This window comes from Falco punctatus (genome assembly GCF_963210335.1).
Source record: "Falco punctatus genome assembly, chromosome: 3".
NCBI classification, from domain to species: Eukaryota; Metazoa; Chordata; class Aves; order Falconiformes; family Falconidae; genus Falco; species Falco punctatus.
Window position 1 is genome coordinate 28653564 of NC_137582.1, and position 15547 is coordinate 28669110.

At 38.0% G+C, this 15547-nt stretch overlaps 1 protein-coding gene across 9 annotated transcripts in view; it reads left to right on the forward strand.

Annotated features, from left to right (window-relative positions):
- ANKRD46 (ankyrin repeat domain 46) overlaps window positions 1–15547 on the forward strand; it is an 85986-nt gene that overhangs the window by 3222 nt on the left and 67217 nt on the right. For all 9 annotated transcript variants that reach the window (XM_080378078.1, XM_080378079.1, XM_080378083.1 and 6 more), the window contains exons 2-3: window positions 10136–10484; window positions 11790–11948. In XM_080378078.1, the coding sequence (XP_080234204.1) occupies window positions 10174–10484; window positions 11790–11948 (470 nt within the window). In that variant the 5' untranslated portion in view covers window positions 10136–10173. The remainder of the gene's footprint in view (window positions 1–10135; window positions 10485–11789; window positions 11949–15547) is intronic.

The following is a 15547-nucleotide window of genomic DNA, read 5'->3' on the forward strand; positions in this document are numbered from 1 at the left end:
AATGCTTGTCTGTTGTCTTCACCTCAGCATTTTTTGTGCAGAGAAACGCATACCTGTCCTTGCTGTGGGTTATTAGGAGAGGGACTGATTCTGCCTGAGTTTGGATACATTTTTAGAGGTTTGCTACATTTAATGCTCATCAGCTTTTACTAAAGTTTACTGAGAAGGATTGTAGTTGCAGATGATATGATATATACAGTCTATTTGGATTTTCAGGAAACAGTAAAAAAAAAATAAATGTACCCTGCCAGAAGCTCTTGAGGAGACTGTTACTTGGAGCATAAAAGAGATTTCATACATGCAGAAATAGTTGAGTTGAAAAATTAAAAAGAGGGCAAAAAATAAATAACCAAAAAAAGGAAGGGAGCAGAAAGGTGGCATGTGAGCTTCAGTGTACACAAAGGTAAGGTGATGTCTTGGGTAGAATAGTGTAAGCCATGCTCACATGGTGCTGAACTCACAACTGGCAGCCACCACGCAAGAAAAAGCTCTTGGGGTCACCACTGACTGTTGCCTGAAAACCTCGGCTCGGTGTGCCGTGGCAGCCAGAAGGCCGGGGGCGACTGTCCTAGGGAGGCTGCCGAGATGAAGGCAGAGGGCACCATTTTGCTGCTTCAGGTTGGTGCACCCAGCTCTGGGGCAGCGTGTGTGGTTCTGGTCTGCGTCTGAGGAAGGATTCAGCGGGTTAGAGAAGGGCAACCGAAAGGGCCGAGGGGGTCAGCTTCCTTAAGGGGAAAGCCAGGATTGCTCACATTAGAGAGGAGATCACTGGCACGTGATCAAGACTCGTGAAAAAAAGACTGGATACGGTGAGAGTTACTTATCCAGTCTTGCAACACTGGAATAGGGGCTGCTTGTTGGGGCTGGTGGGAGAGTGGTCTCGGATGGATGTAGGAAAGGACTTCAGTGGGGGTGACAAGGGAGCTATGGAGCAGAGAGTGTGGGCAGGTTCAGGAAGGGATTAGAAAAATCCATGGACAAGAGGTCCATTGAGGGGCTGCTAAAAGGACTAGTCAGGGAGGTCCCCAATATAACAGTACTGCTGCTGGGGTATGTTTGGGGAATGGACTGCAAAAAGCAGCCAGACTCATGTGCTCTCCCAAAGAAGGATCCCTGATTGCCACTGTTGAAAACAGTGCAAGGCAAGCTGGATCAATCTGATCCAGGACAGCAGGTTTTTGTGAACTTATGATTAGTCTTTTCATTGGAAGAATTTTAGTTCTGCAGGCTTCACTTCTGAATTCTGAACTGTTAGCATTTCAGCTGAATAGCCTAGAAAAGGCAGTGAGGAACAAGGTCATAGTGTTTGCCATTGACATGGGTAGTAAAGATAAGGTCAACTATGAAAAGCTGCAGAAGGACCCTCTAAGACCGAGTAACTGGATAATATAACGACACATGAATTCAGCGTGGGTAGAGTGATTCAGATAGCGTAAAAAGAACCTGAACTTCCATTATGAAATACCGGGCTCTCAGTAATGAGCAGTATTTTGTAGTTATGATAAATGGTTCCACGAAAATGTAACTACAGTGCTCATCAGCAGTCAAAAAGGTAAATCAGATAGTAAAAATTACTGGGAAACAAGTGAAGAACAAATCAAAGAATCTTGTCATGCCACTGTCTTAATCGATAATTGATGCACCTCAAACGCCCTGTGTGATTCCCCTCCTCCATCTCCCAGCTCAGAAAGCATATAGTAAAAATGAGTGAGATTCAAAGAAGCAAAACAAGAATTGTCGAAGACGCAGACTTCCTTCCATGTGAGGAATGACCAAGAAAGCTGGAACTCTGAAATGCGTCCTGGAAAGGGATGTCTGAGGAAGAATATGATGAAGGCCTGTGGGATCATGAGTGGCATGAAAAGAATGGGCAGGGATTGACTGTCTGTTCTTCCAGCAGGAGAGCTGGGGGTCCACAAGTGAAGCTAGTAAGGCCCTGATTCATCAAGATCAAAAGATAGGGTTCTTCACAGCTAGTTGAGTTGGAGAACTTACCACAGTATCTTGTGGGTATTAAAAATGTATGCGTTGAAGGGGAGAATGGGCAGATTCACAGTGGTGTGCGCTGAGGGATGCTAAATACACAGGATCCCCATGCAGCCGAGAGATTTTGAATGAAAAAAGCAGTATTGCATATGCTTGCCCTATTTTACTTTTTTTTGTTTCCTGGCCTTTGCATTTGGCCACCATTTGAAAAATTGTTAGGCTTAAGCGGACCTTTGCTGTGATCTAATATGACTACTTTTATGTTGGCTTCTTACTCACAAGAGTAATAATTGACATGGAGTTTCTTCTGTATGGTTTCTCTTCACCCTTTATCAAATAGAACTGGGTTACCACCTCTCAAACCTTTTCAAAGAAACATGGATATTGCTGTTCATTGTCTGGACACCAGCTTTCATGTTGAACATGGAGTCTTTTACGGATAAGTTACTAGCATTTACTAAGTTACATAAAGGCGGAAGTTTTCCCTTTACAAGGGATGTCTTTTGTTTCTAGGCTCAGCAGGAGGCATTGATGCAATTGGTAAACACCATTTGAGCTGCACCACTCTCAGGTTCCATAATTAACCATTTCAGATCCTTTTAACATCTTTCCAGTCATCTTCTGTTACATTTTTGGTCAGTTCCAGCCTTTGTGCAGATCAGGAGCTTAAGGGTGGCCTCCCCGATTCTCCTCAGACTTGCCAGTTGACCTTGGAACCTGCAGACTGCCGATTTAGTCCCTTAAGACACGGTGTTGGGCAGACACTGGTACTACCAGTTTGCCTACATGGAGAAATTTTTTTGAGCTTAAGCATGGTGAAATAACTATTTATGAAAAATAACATCAATATGTATGTATTAGTTAGAAATACGACCTTAATAGCTTTACCATTTCATCTTACCGTGTCACATAACGTGATCAAACATGATACAATTAGCTATTTAAAGTTGTGCTGTATTGATAGAGATTTAGAATACTTGGAAGAAGTAAATCTGTCAGTTAACTGTTTGGCTTTGATAAACTGGTTTAATGGTTTGCTGTGTGAACATGAAAATTCTAAGCAGAGGTATCTGTATCCAGCAGTTGTAGTAAGAGTTGTGTATCTGACAATGTTAGTTGTCTTATCATTGGTACTATTTGTTGATATAAAATAATAAACTTTAATCTACAAGCAGAGCAATATATTATTTTGAAGTCAAACATACAAATGATTTACAAATTTAGGAGATGTCTGTTTTTTAAAGGGACCTGCTTCTGTTTACTAGCCACGAAACTGGGTTTGATGTTGCAGGTGTTTCTAAGGCCACGGCATCAAAGTTATACATAACGGATCATATAAGCTATTATATACATTGTAAGAAATAAAGCAAGGAAATAAGGACTGTATAGTAATTAGCAGTGTAGTGGCATGTTCTTGGCTTGGGTTATTGCTGGAATAAAGCTGACTAAGCTCTGACTTTTGATGATTCCTGGTGGGCACAAAGTTTTTCCCATTTTAGTAAATTCGTCAGACTTACTGTTTGTCTTGGTAAGCCTTTTTGTATGTGTGTATGTTTTGGGTTTAGGTTTTTGTTTTTTAAGAAGCAGGCATAAATGCATGCTTTTTTTGAAGGAAGGACCTTTGTCGTTAGAACTCAAGCCACACACTAATGTCCTCGCTTTGCTAATACATGATCAGCGCTTAAACGAGATTGCCGTGCGTGCCGCAGGGAGCGGCAGTTTGGCTCTCAGAATTCTTTTGCATCAGGTTTTTCAAAATCTTATTTTCAAGCCTTCCAGCACCTCCTCCTCAGGGAGCCAGACGCCGCCAGCAAGTAGCAGGAGCCGGGGGGCGGGGGGTCCCGCAGGTGCCCGCGCGGTGGCGGTGTTCAGCCGGGCGCCGCCGCGGGGCCCCCCTTGCCTGCTGGCTGGCTCTTGCTCCAGAATACAGACGGCTTCAAGGTCTGCAGAAAATTTAAACACAAACACTTCATTAGAAGCGGAATGAATTCTCTCTAGTCTGTTAAAAAAAAAAAACCAACCAAAAAAAAAAAAAAAAAAACAACAAACAAAAAACCAACAACCCAAACAAAACCAGATAAACCAACGACAAAACGATATGCGATAACCTTTAATATTTTCTTGGCCAGTGTATGTTAGCACTCTGTGTTCCCAGCAGAAACACAGAAGGAATTTGAGTCAAGGTTTGTGGAGAGGTTGGTAGTTATGACCGATGTAAGTCAATAACTTTATATAAAAGCAGATATATTCAAACCGACCACGATGATCAGGGAAGCAGTGCAGTTATTTACTGATTTACCTGAGCCAGTTGTGGGGAATTAAAGTTACAGATGATTTGAAGAAATCTTTAAATTGCTCTTCTTCCTAAATAGTTCTTTTGCAGGAGATGAAAAATGAGCAAGATTAAAAAATACTTAAATGTGTATTTGATAGAAGTGCACTGAAACATGTAATGCAACTGAGTGTAGTAAGGATGAAATGTTTGTGAATCTGCTTGTCAATAAAGGTGTTTTAAAACTATGATCTCTTCCCTATTATTCCTTTATTTTGTGTACATAAAGATACAACACATGTACTGTATTGTCTAGGGAAGCATTCTACAAGCCTGGATTGGCATTTGAGATCTTGCTTGGTTTTTATATTGTAATGTTGATGTACTGTGGAATGATGTGCAAAGCCCCCTGTTGCCCAATGCCATTGTCTGCTGATCCATAAAAGAACAGCGGTAGTTACTCTAATTCTGCCATAAAGTACTTTGCAGGCTGTATGTACAAAGCACTATGTATATGCAGTGCAAAGTTTCTAATTACAGGATGGTCCTGACATCAAGAGACTATACCTGTATGTTTCATGTCTGCAGAAGGGAATGGCTGCAAACAAATGGCATAAATATAATGTTCTTGTATTACCACTTACCCAGATCTGGCTAGAGACCTGAAAGGAGAGGTAGAGCTTATGAACCTGCTGTGATACCTTGAATCCAGGAACTGTTGAAAAAATAACTAAAATTACGAAGGGAAAATGCTGCAAAATACAGCTGTGTGTAAAACAGACATCATGCTGTACTGAATCTGAGCTGCTGCTTTTAGCAGCAGATCCATATTAGTGGTGCAATAAAACTGTTGCAGTTGGACTGAATAGGTAAAGGTTTTTAACAGAAGACATGGAGCTCTCAGCGGAACTTGATGTAGGTAACAGAGTTCTTTCCTAAACAGAAATGACAGCTCATCATACGATTTTTTACTAAATATAACATGTATTCAGTTGAATGACTTCTCAGTAATTTACGCATAAATACAAATGTGCATGAAAATTTACCAAGGAATTTCTCCTTCAGCCTACTTAGAAGGGGATTGTTGGGTTTACATTTCAACGTCGGATCAGTGTTCAGAGGATAGACAAAAGCAGGGCAATAATATGGTTTGGTTTTGTTTTTCTTATTAATTACACTTTTTAAAAAAAATTACCTTGTATATCCAAAGAGAGCTTATCTTCACATAGTGTTTTTAAGGGAACAATCCCATTTGACCAGGAAACGTTGCCTTCAGAGATCACAGGCTTACAGTTTAAGTGTGAAGTACTGGAATGTTTCTCATCCATTTAAAGGCTGAAGAGGAAGAGCTGTGCAAGCCGCTGCCACTGAAGTACCGTCAAGGTGCCTCACAGAAAGAGGAAGCCGTTTGCCCATGAGGGCATGAGATTAAAAAAATCTTTTTAATCAGAAAGATAAATCAAACCAGATGGTCCAGATTTATTTTTTTTTTTTTATGAATGCATTTGTTTAGTCCACAAAACAGGCATATTGTGTGTTTTGCTGGCCTGGGGTGGGGGATGTTACTTTTTCTTGGTTTTGTTTTAGTTTCTATTTCTTGGCAGTTTCTTTAGTGGTAGTCTTACTGATGCCTAGGTTCCGGATGTTAAGAGTATGTATTGATGTTGAGGTCTCAAGTACTGGGCAAGCTGATAATGTTCCATTGTCCTGACGTATTGTTTTAAAATAGGGACAATTACTTCATTTTTTTTTTTTAAATGTTCTTGGAAATACTGTAGTTTTGCAGAACTGATATATCCCATGCAGCAGTGACTGAGTAATTACAACTCGTCAGGTTCATTAATATTTTTATAGTAGAGAGATGGGTCCCATTAGTGATTCAGTCTCACAGTCTAGCCATTCTCACCTTTTTCTGTAGCTATTTGGTAGCAGTTGAACTTGATGAGAAGGCAAAGACAACAGCATATATTTACTGTAAAATAAACCTGTCCACAGTTAGCGCAAATTTAGGACTAGTTTAAGAAGCAACAGAACTTGCATCTTGCTCTGCGGTTTGAATTATTCAGATCACTCCTGGCTTTTGCAGGTGTGAATGTATTATACAACAGATCAGCATGTGACACTGAGTTACCATTGTATGCAGTACAGTGAGAGACAAATGACTTCTACTAAGGAAATTATTCTTACAGAATCAATGTAAGCATTCCTGCATTCCTTTGGAAAACAGAACAGTTCAGTTAAATTTTCTTATCCTGGACCAGCCCACATGTGTCATTGATGAAGTGGCTTACAGCATCATTTCTAAAATTATTCATAAAAGTACACTGTGCTTAGGCTATATCAGTGTTGTATAAGTTTAGGGAAAATGTATTTTTATATTATGTCTTTCTAATGGGAATCCTTCTTGCATGGGAGGACATATTTGAGTTTACTTTTTTTCACAAAACTAGTATTCTATGGAAGTACCAAGTTATTTACAGCAAATTTTTTTTTAAACAAAACCATTTAAAAGTAGTAGTAGTAATTTAGAGGGATATTCAGAATGCATGTTTTGCAGTGCTTTTGTGTCTTATTACTAATGCAGGTCCATTTGTCCTAATTTGTACCTATGACATTAGTGCTTAATGGTGGGTATTCCAGCTTTTAGGCAGGTTCTGATTCACCTTTCAGAAGGGATTTAAAGAGAATGGCTAATGCTTTGGAATTTTGTTTCAAAATCCACTGCATTAGATATTCAGTATAGCAATAAGTTTTTTGATCAATACTATGGACAGAAGTGTAAACAGTTCATTTATTCAAAAAGATCTAATTAAGCTGACTATTGTAAAGTTTTTCTGAGTTTTGTTAGGAAATTTTGCTAAATTGGGTTAAATGTAAGGCAAGAATATATCATTTGGCAACTGACATTTTATGGATGGTGTATAGTTCAGCCTTGTATGCAGCTGGTATCTGGCATAGGTTAGGTAGCCATATGTGAAATAGAATTGTGTTTGTAGAAAAAAATCTTTTTAATCACAAAGATAAATCAAACCAGATGGTCCAGATTTTTTTTTTTTTATTGTGAATGCATGTGCTTAGTCCACAATCTTCAAGTGTTGGGAAAAGATGATTTGTTGGGCTTGTCTTTCTTACTGTGAAATACTACTTCAGCTAACTCTGCACTTCAGCAATCACTTCTAAAAAGTTCTACTGATAATAAATTCTGAATCAGAATTACTTCCAGTTACACTTTCTGACAAATGCTAATCTTTCTGTTTCCTTTCCTGAGAAGGCGGTGATGGGGTTTTTTGGGGGTATTATTAGCTAATGTTTCATCAGAGTTGTATGTGAAGTGATGAGCAATTCTGTAAGGCTTTACCAGACATACATGTCTGGTATAAAAATACAAACATTAGTTTACATTTAGCAGAGCATGCCATACTGTTTCTCAAATAGCATACCTCTCTTTGAGTATAATATTGTCTTGTTGATTTATGTTAGACCTAGTTTTAGTAAACAGGCTTAAACACTCAAATTATTATTTTACAAATTAATCACGATCTTTTTATGAAGTACAAGTAGGGTTTTGTGCTGTTGATATGCTGTTACTATGGCTGATAATTGGAGTTTTAAAAATTATTTATAATCTTGCTTTGGGGAAGGTTTAGTGTGGAATGTGAGGGTCACAATCACATCATATAGAAACTGGGCCCAATGTTTTTCTCAGCAAAGGCTGGGCTAGCAGAGTTGAAGAATTCTCATATCATTTATGATTTGGGTCAGAAATGGGCAAGAAATTTGAAATTGCTGTCAGCTGAGAATCCTAGCTTTACAACATCCCGGGGTTTTGTAACATATTCATCAGAAATATGAGCAAGTACGTTGTCCTTTCGTCATGTGTGGGATTATAAGAAAGCTGTTAGTGCCCTAAATGACGCCAGTCTTCCATGAAATGTTTTCCAGTGCGTTGGTGAACTGGCCTTTTGGTCTTGTAGATGATTGTGGAAAAGGGTGCTTGAGCCAGCGATACATCCTTACTTAAAAGCATACTTGCAGCCTAGGGGAATGTACTCTGCTTAAAATCTTGCCTTATGCAGGTAGCAGGATGTAGAAGTTATTCCTATCTCTTCCTCTTCTGTGTCCAAGAAAGAAAAAAAAGTTGTGCATTCCTGCACTGGGAAACTAGATGGTGTTGATACATGCAGCAGAATTTGTCCAGATAGGAAATACAACCTAGTGAAGTTTAAATATGATTTATTAACCTCAACAGCCCCAAATGCTACAGCTGTTAATCAGACCAGTGTGTAAACATTTTCAAATTACTTCTTCAGGTACTTTGATCTCGAATTTGATCTAAAACACAAGGGAAGAGCTATAAAATAAAGACATGACAAACTCTCAAAAAAAGGAGAGGTTTTAAATCGAATTCTTTGGCTGCTGGCCATGTTTCCATTCTCCCAGCTGACTGACTGCACTGGTGTGGAAGGATACCTTATATAGATGAGAAAATTTGAATCGGTGTATAGCAGTCTTACTAAGAGGTTCAGATAATTAATCAGAACACTGCTACATCATGAGCCCAAAACACAAACCCTGAGCAAGTGAAATAGAAACTCTTTCAATAGAAATTTCAGTTCAGTTTCCATTCAAAGCTTATCTAGTAAAATCACCTTTCCTTCCTGTCGCTTGAACTCTCGTGTCTCTATTGAGATTTCTTCTAAGGATTGTTACTGGTTTATATGATTTTTTTTTTAATTTATTTTTTGCCTCCTCTCCGAGACAGTGCAAACTATCACTGTCCAGTCTCCTAGATGTTTTCATCTCTTCTTACCATTGCCTCATACACATTACCACCTTCTTGCATAGTCATTTTCTTTTTTTTTTTCCTTAATTGCTTTCAAGTAAATTTTTTTTGTGTCCTGTAAGCACACAGTGTCATCATACCGTCATTAATTTGACTCATCTTTAAAATATTCTTCTCCAAAACCTAGGTCGTGGTTCTTGAAATATTCTATATCAAGAAATCCATAGTGAAAGAACATTTATCTTCCTCTTTTACATCCTGATACTTAAAAGGACTTAATCCTTTATTTAATATTAAACCAGAGAAACTACATTCGTGCTTCTCCATATTGGGGTTCTAGTTGAACCCCCAGTAGCTCTGTACTTGTTTTCACTGTTGTCTTCCTTGTACCCATTTCCAGTTTTCACTTTCAGGTGGGCAGTTGCACATAATACATTCAGTTTTCTGTAGTCTCTATTGCTTTTCTTGTTTGTTCAGTAAATTCTATGTCTGTGGCACAATAAAAATAATGTTCCGCAAAGAGTATTGAAAAATATATTTCTTGCAGCATCAAGGAATTAGTATTTATAGTAATCAGGCATTTTCAGCAACAGACTGTACTTTGTACATTAAAGTTCAAATTCAGATGGTGGAAATTCCACTGGAGTAGCTTTGCTTATAGGTAGTAAGAACTGCAGTTAGCGTCACTGCATCTGTTAACTGAATTGTTTGGTTTCCTGATTTATGAAAGCTGGTTCTTCCTTTTAGTTCTGATCTACAGTGTTTTGCCCTTTCATATCAGTGCTACTACATGTGATCTCTTACTAGGTGAAAGCTAATCACCTGTCTTGCATTTGCGGCATTGATCTTACCAACTTTCTGTAATAACAAAGCTTTGCTGGTGTCTGCAGAGGTGTAAGACTAAAAGGAGCTCTTTCCATATGACCAGAAGTGAATGCAGTGCATGAAGTTGACATGTACAACAGGAAGATTTCAGAGTTGGTTTATATAAGCTAGTTTGCATTCTTGTTTGGGAACCTGAGCAACCTACCGAATAATTGCATTGAGTTTATTTGCCTGGTTTCACCATCATTTCTTCCCACTTTTGCTTGCAGGTTAGTCATCTGCTCCAGCTCCAGAGAGAATCAGAACAATGTCCTACGTTTTTGTAAACGACTCTTCCCAGACAAATGTGCCACTGCTGCAGGCTTGCATTGATGGAGATTTTAACTATTCCAAGAGACTGTTAGAGAGTGGTTTTGACCCAAATATTCGTGACAGCCGAGGCCGAACTGGCCTTCACCTTGCTGCAGCCAGAGGAAATGTAGACATCTGTCAACTCTTGCATAAATTTGGTGCTGACCTACTAGCCACTGATTACCAAGGTAACACAGCCCTTCACCTGTGTGGGCATGTGGATACCATCCAGTTCTTAGTTTCTAATGGCCTTAAAATTGATATTTGGTAAGTCACCTTTTTTTTTTTTTGTTACAGTACGTATTTTATAATATATTAATCTTCTGTTACCAGAGCCTTGCATGTAAATCTGCTGTTGCTGAAATGCTACATTTGGTGCAATTCAACTTTTTTAAGGTATCACTTAATAAAACCACAAAATAAGAAGGCAGGAAGACAGTAAGAGGCCACTTGTGCTAGTCTGTGCAACAAGTAAAGCAAGTAAAAATAGCAGCTGCTAGTGTGTGCTGGTGTGTCTAATTCTGCCTCACTGATGACACTGCTACCCTGGTTTGGCCAGACAGCCAGGTGTGGGTGGTTGGCACCGAAGAAAAAAATCACATTGACTACTCTAAAAGAATTTCCTCCACCACAGTTCTATTGTTTCAATTGTTGTACTGTATAACACAAGGAAAATACAGTATATGTGTGTGTCAGTTCATTCCCGTACTCCTTTGGTAACAATGCTTCCTTTCAGTATTTTCCCCTCCTGCAAAGTCTATGACTCAGTCCTTCTTTTAAATATTGTATATTCTTTTCCTTCTGGCTTCCAGCAGCTGTCAGATGCCAGGACTCAGATGTAAACTCTCAAGCTGCAAAATAACTAGCTGTTTCATTGCAGTAAATGAATTATTTTGTTTATGGAACTTTCTGCATATTCACAATGAATGCAAAAAACAGTAGTAACTTTGAAATCTTGGGAGTTTTTTAAACTGTCACTTTTTTTACCTGTCCCTCATTAATGTTTTCAACTCAGCAAAACTGGTTATTGGCAGACCAGATTCTTTATGGGATGTGGCTTGGTTGGTTTTTTTTCCTAATTTCAAACAACTCTGGTGAAAATCCCTGGTCTAAAGACAGTATTGGTCCTGTTCAGTGTTAATTTAATAGTAGTAGAGGGACCATCTGTATTTTATTTCATTTTTTCCTGATGTCCTAATACCCACATGGAAAAGGAACTGAGGAACCAGATTGCACAATTCCTTCTTGAAATTAAGCTTAAACTTGAACATTGCCATAAGTGTACTGTTTATTTTTTGTTATAACACCCAGAGATTCCAGTTAGGTTGGCGTACTAGGATTTTTTTTTTTATTTAGAGGAAAAGGAATTGTGCAATTTCAGACTTGTACTGATTTTCCTCTATAGCCTATTACACTGTAACTTGTGTAGAAAGGAATTTCTTACTGTCTGACAGAAAGTAGTTCTGAGGATTTACTAAATTATAAAGTGATAAAGTGTTATGCCAAGTTGTTACAAAATTTCTGTATTAAAAGTTTCTTTTCTTCTTGTGCCCTTTTGTGGGGTTATTTTAGCAATCACCAAGGTGCAACACCACTTGTTCTTGCAAAACGAAGGGGCGTGAATAAAGATGTGATTAGACTGCTGGAATCTTTAGAGGAGCAAGAGGTGAAAGGATTTAACAGAGGAGCTCACTCAAAGCTGGAAACAATGCAGACTGCTGAAAGTGAAAGGTATTTATAAAACAAAAATAATTACTAGGAGAAATAATGTTTATGGCTTTTAGATTTTTGTGATTGACTTGATTGTTTATTCCTCAAAACAGATAATATAAAATTTGGCCTGGTCAAAATAAAATTTTAAATTTTGGAAAAATCTCTTTAAACAGATCAAATGTAAGAAAAAAAGAACTTTTTCTATTGAGGTTTCCATTTTATGGTGGAAATTTAAAAAAATAATTACTCATTTTCCATTAGACTTCCCCAGATAGATACTTCTATGACTTATCACAAAACCAAGGGGAAAATGGGGTGAAATGCAAAATGTCAGTATCACAGGCTGACCTAACATCCTTTTGATAAGGTGGACTGTCTGTGCAAAGAAGTGATAGCAAACTTTTCATCTATCTGAACTTGAATAAAGGATTTTATATGGTCCCATATTTGTACTTTTTATCAGTAGTAGTCCTGGAAAAGATGGAGAATAAAATACGAATTTCATGGTTGCTGAAGAGATAGTTAAAGGAGAGCTGAAGATTTCAGGAAAATTGCTGACGATTTCAAGGAAAGTATTAGGTTAGAGGAGAGTTACTAATGAATTCCTAAAGGTCTGGTTCTGGGACTGTGCTTTACACTTTTCATAAATTATACTGTCATAGAAAGTAGTTAGTGTTAGTGATACTAAGAAGTGAGATACAGGCAGCCCAGAGGAAAATGCAGATGGCATAGACAAAAACCTGGAATGACAAGGGAGAGGAAATTGGTAGGAATAAATTGTGATTCAGTAGCACAAAATGCAACTTCATTTACCTAAAGCTGTATGCTGTAAAATGGAAGTTCCTCAGTGGAAAATGAGAGTATGGGAGAAAAGGCTTGATGTATTAGTCAGTTCCAGGAGTTGATGCTACCCTCAAAAAGACAATGAAGTCCTACAAAACGCAGAATGAGGTATTTCCACTACATAAAGAAAACTGTCAGTGCTGTTGTAAAAAGCAACAGTAACTTTTGATGTGTAGTACATTTTATAATACTGTTTAGCCCCATTCAGAAAAGTTTAATTTATCCTTTAAGAAGCATGGAAAATCACTGCTTCCGTGCTCAAGGGAACAGAGCGTCTCCTTATGAAAGGAGGCAACTAGAGCTCATTTTAGCCTGGCAGAGTGAAGGCTGAGAGATACATGGTTGCTGACAAGAAATACTGGTTTTGAACAACATAAAATAACTGAAGACAAAAAATAATGATAGCACACAAGCCAAAGAATACAGATAAAACACAAATACTTATTTCGATTGAAAATTGGGAGTGTTTTTTTACAATGAGCTTCCAAGACAGCCTTCTTGTAGGATTTCAATGAGGCAAGAAGCCTTGCAGGTTTCAGAGTAGGCTAATTCTCTTGCAAAACTCATTGAATTGCCAGTAAACATGAAAGAACGTGGGACTGAGATTAATAATGCAAGAGATCTTTCCAGTACTGCTTTGTTTGGTTTTGGTGTTTTGGGTTTTTTTAATTGTTATTTGTATTGGAAATAGGATACTAATATTGTTTGAAGTACTTGTTCTTATACTGAATTTATTAAAAGGTATGATTTTTTTCTATTGTCTGATAATGATCATGAACTGTGACCGCTGGAACATTATATCACAAAAGACAGGGAGTTTTGTCACATAGTTGTTGTTCAGTTTGTGTCAAAATGTAGACAGCCTGTTCTGTAAATGAGAATTAAACTATGTAGATGGACTTTTTATTTAAATTGAGTAAACAGAAAAGGCAAACCCCCCAAAAATTACAGAAATCATGCCATATACTCCCAGTGAGCAAACTGGAAGTTCTTTCTTACACATCAGGTGACCCTACACATCAGAGAGACTGTTTTAAGCACTGAAATAGAAAATTTAATATTATTCTGAAAATTACATGAGTATAAATGATAAGAATTTGTGCATATTTCCTTTCTGACTTAACTAAATTGTATTGAAAGTTGCTTGTCACACAGAAATGCATTTATGCTGGTTTTGTTTAAACATATGGGCCAACAGCTCAGCCCCATTTAAATTCCGATTTTTTATTTGATAGTGTCCCTTTAATGAACATAGCTTCCTTTCTGTTATTTGACCTTCATAAATGTTACATTGTTTGCTTTGGCAAGGAAGTCAGCAGCTCTCCTTGGGGAGAGGCACAGAGACATAAACAGTGCACTACCCAGCTTGTTTGTGAACTTGTTTAAAATGTCTGAAATACATTACTTTTAAAATAACAAATAGCAGATGCCTACAGCAGCAAAAGCAAGGGAGCTTGTGTGCTGTTTGCTTTGTAAATAAATAATGTCTTTGTAACAGTTGGTTTTTCAGACCTCCACAGTTTCACTCCTCCCTCTTAGTATTATTTTCACATTTTAGAGACACTTAGATGAATGTCTTCTGTCGTCGTTGTCCCCCACCACCCCAACTGTCTTACATTATGTATGAACCTACAGAGAAATAATGGTTGCTTTTTCTAAAAACAGTCTCTGACTTAAGCTTTCGGCTCCTTATTACATGCAGTTGCTGCTGCTCTGGAAGCAGAGGCCAAAGCTAGGTTCCCAAGTCCAATTTATTTTCACTTGCTTTGCACTCCTCCCGGTGAGGAGTGGCACTGTGCTGGCAGGAGGCAGAGCTCGCTCTGTCTTTCAGCACAGAGAATCGTGGCCGTCTACACAGCCCAGCACAACCCGTGACTGTGCCCACAAGTGCAAATGTGAACATCCAAATGTGAACTTCCATGTTGTGTGGGAAACAGAAGACGACATCTGTCTGGGCTCTGTGGCACAAACTCTTCTGTAGGATGCATTACTGCATTACTATTTCTTAAGCAGCTGTAATTCGTGATAAGAAAAAATATCTTGAATAACGTTGATTTTAATTGGGTTGTAATATAAAATTGCAAGTGTTTTCTATGTACCCTTTTCTATTTAATGAGTAAGCATGTGATCTTTTCACTTAAACTGCATTGCACCTTTATTTAACCTCTCTGTGGTTATGTATTAACTAGTTAGTACTTAATGAGTGAGTAGTTCTGTTCTGCACCAATGGCTGTCTTTTATTAAACCCTTCGTTTTGCTTGGGAAATCGTAATAAGCAAGGAAGATGACTAAATCCTGCAGCTATGGGCAAGCAAAAATAGCTTTACAGCAAAAAACAGTTAAAAACCAAAAAAGACAAGCTCTTTAATAGGCAATTTCAGAAATCTTCTGCACGTGATGCTGCAATACTTCAGCAAGCTATGAGAGTTTAGGCTAATTATTCTTCAGTGGCTGTACTTCTTAAGAAAAAATACCACATGAATAGCATGAAGTTTTCCTGTTGTGTAATCTTAGATTCATAAATGAGACCTTTTTGTGATAACAATCATTTGTCGATTTATAATTGCCACTAAGAACAACAGCATTTCTACAATTAGTTTTGACTTGGACATTACTTTTCCCTGAAATGTTTTCTTTTTTTACTGCTATAAGAGATATCTAGTAATATGGTAACTGAAAGCAATTAGAAGGGAGGGGAAAATTGTTTTTTTCTGCTTACCTTCTGCTATTGACATCATTGTTACGTAGCTGGTTTCACTATTTCCTTTCCATGC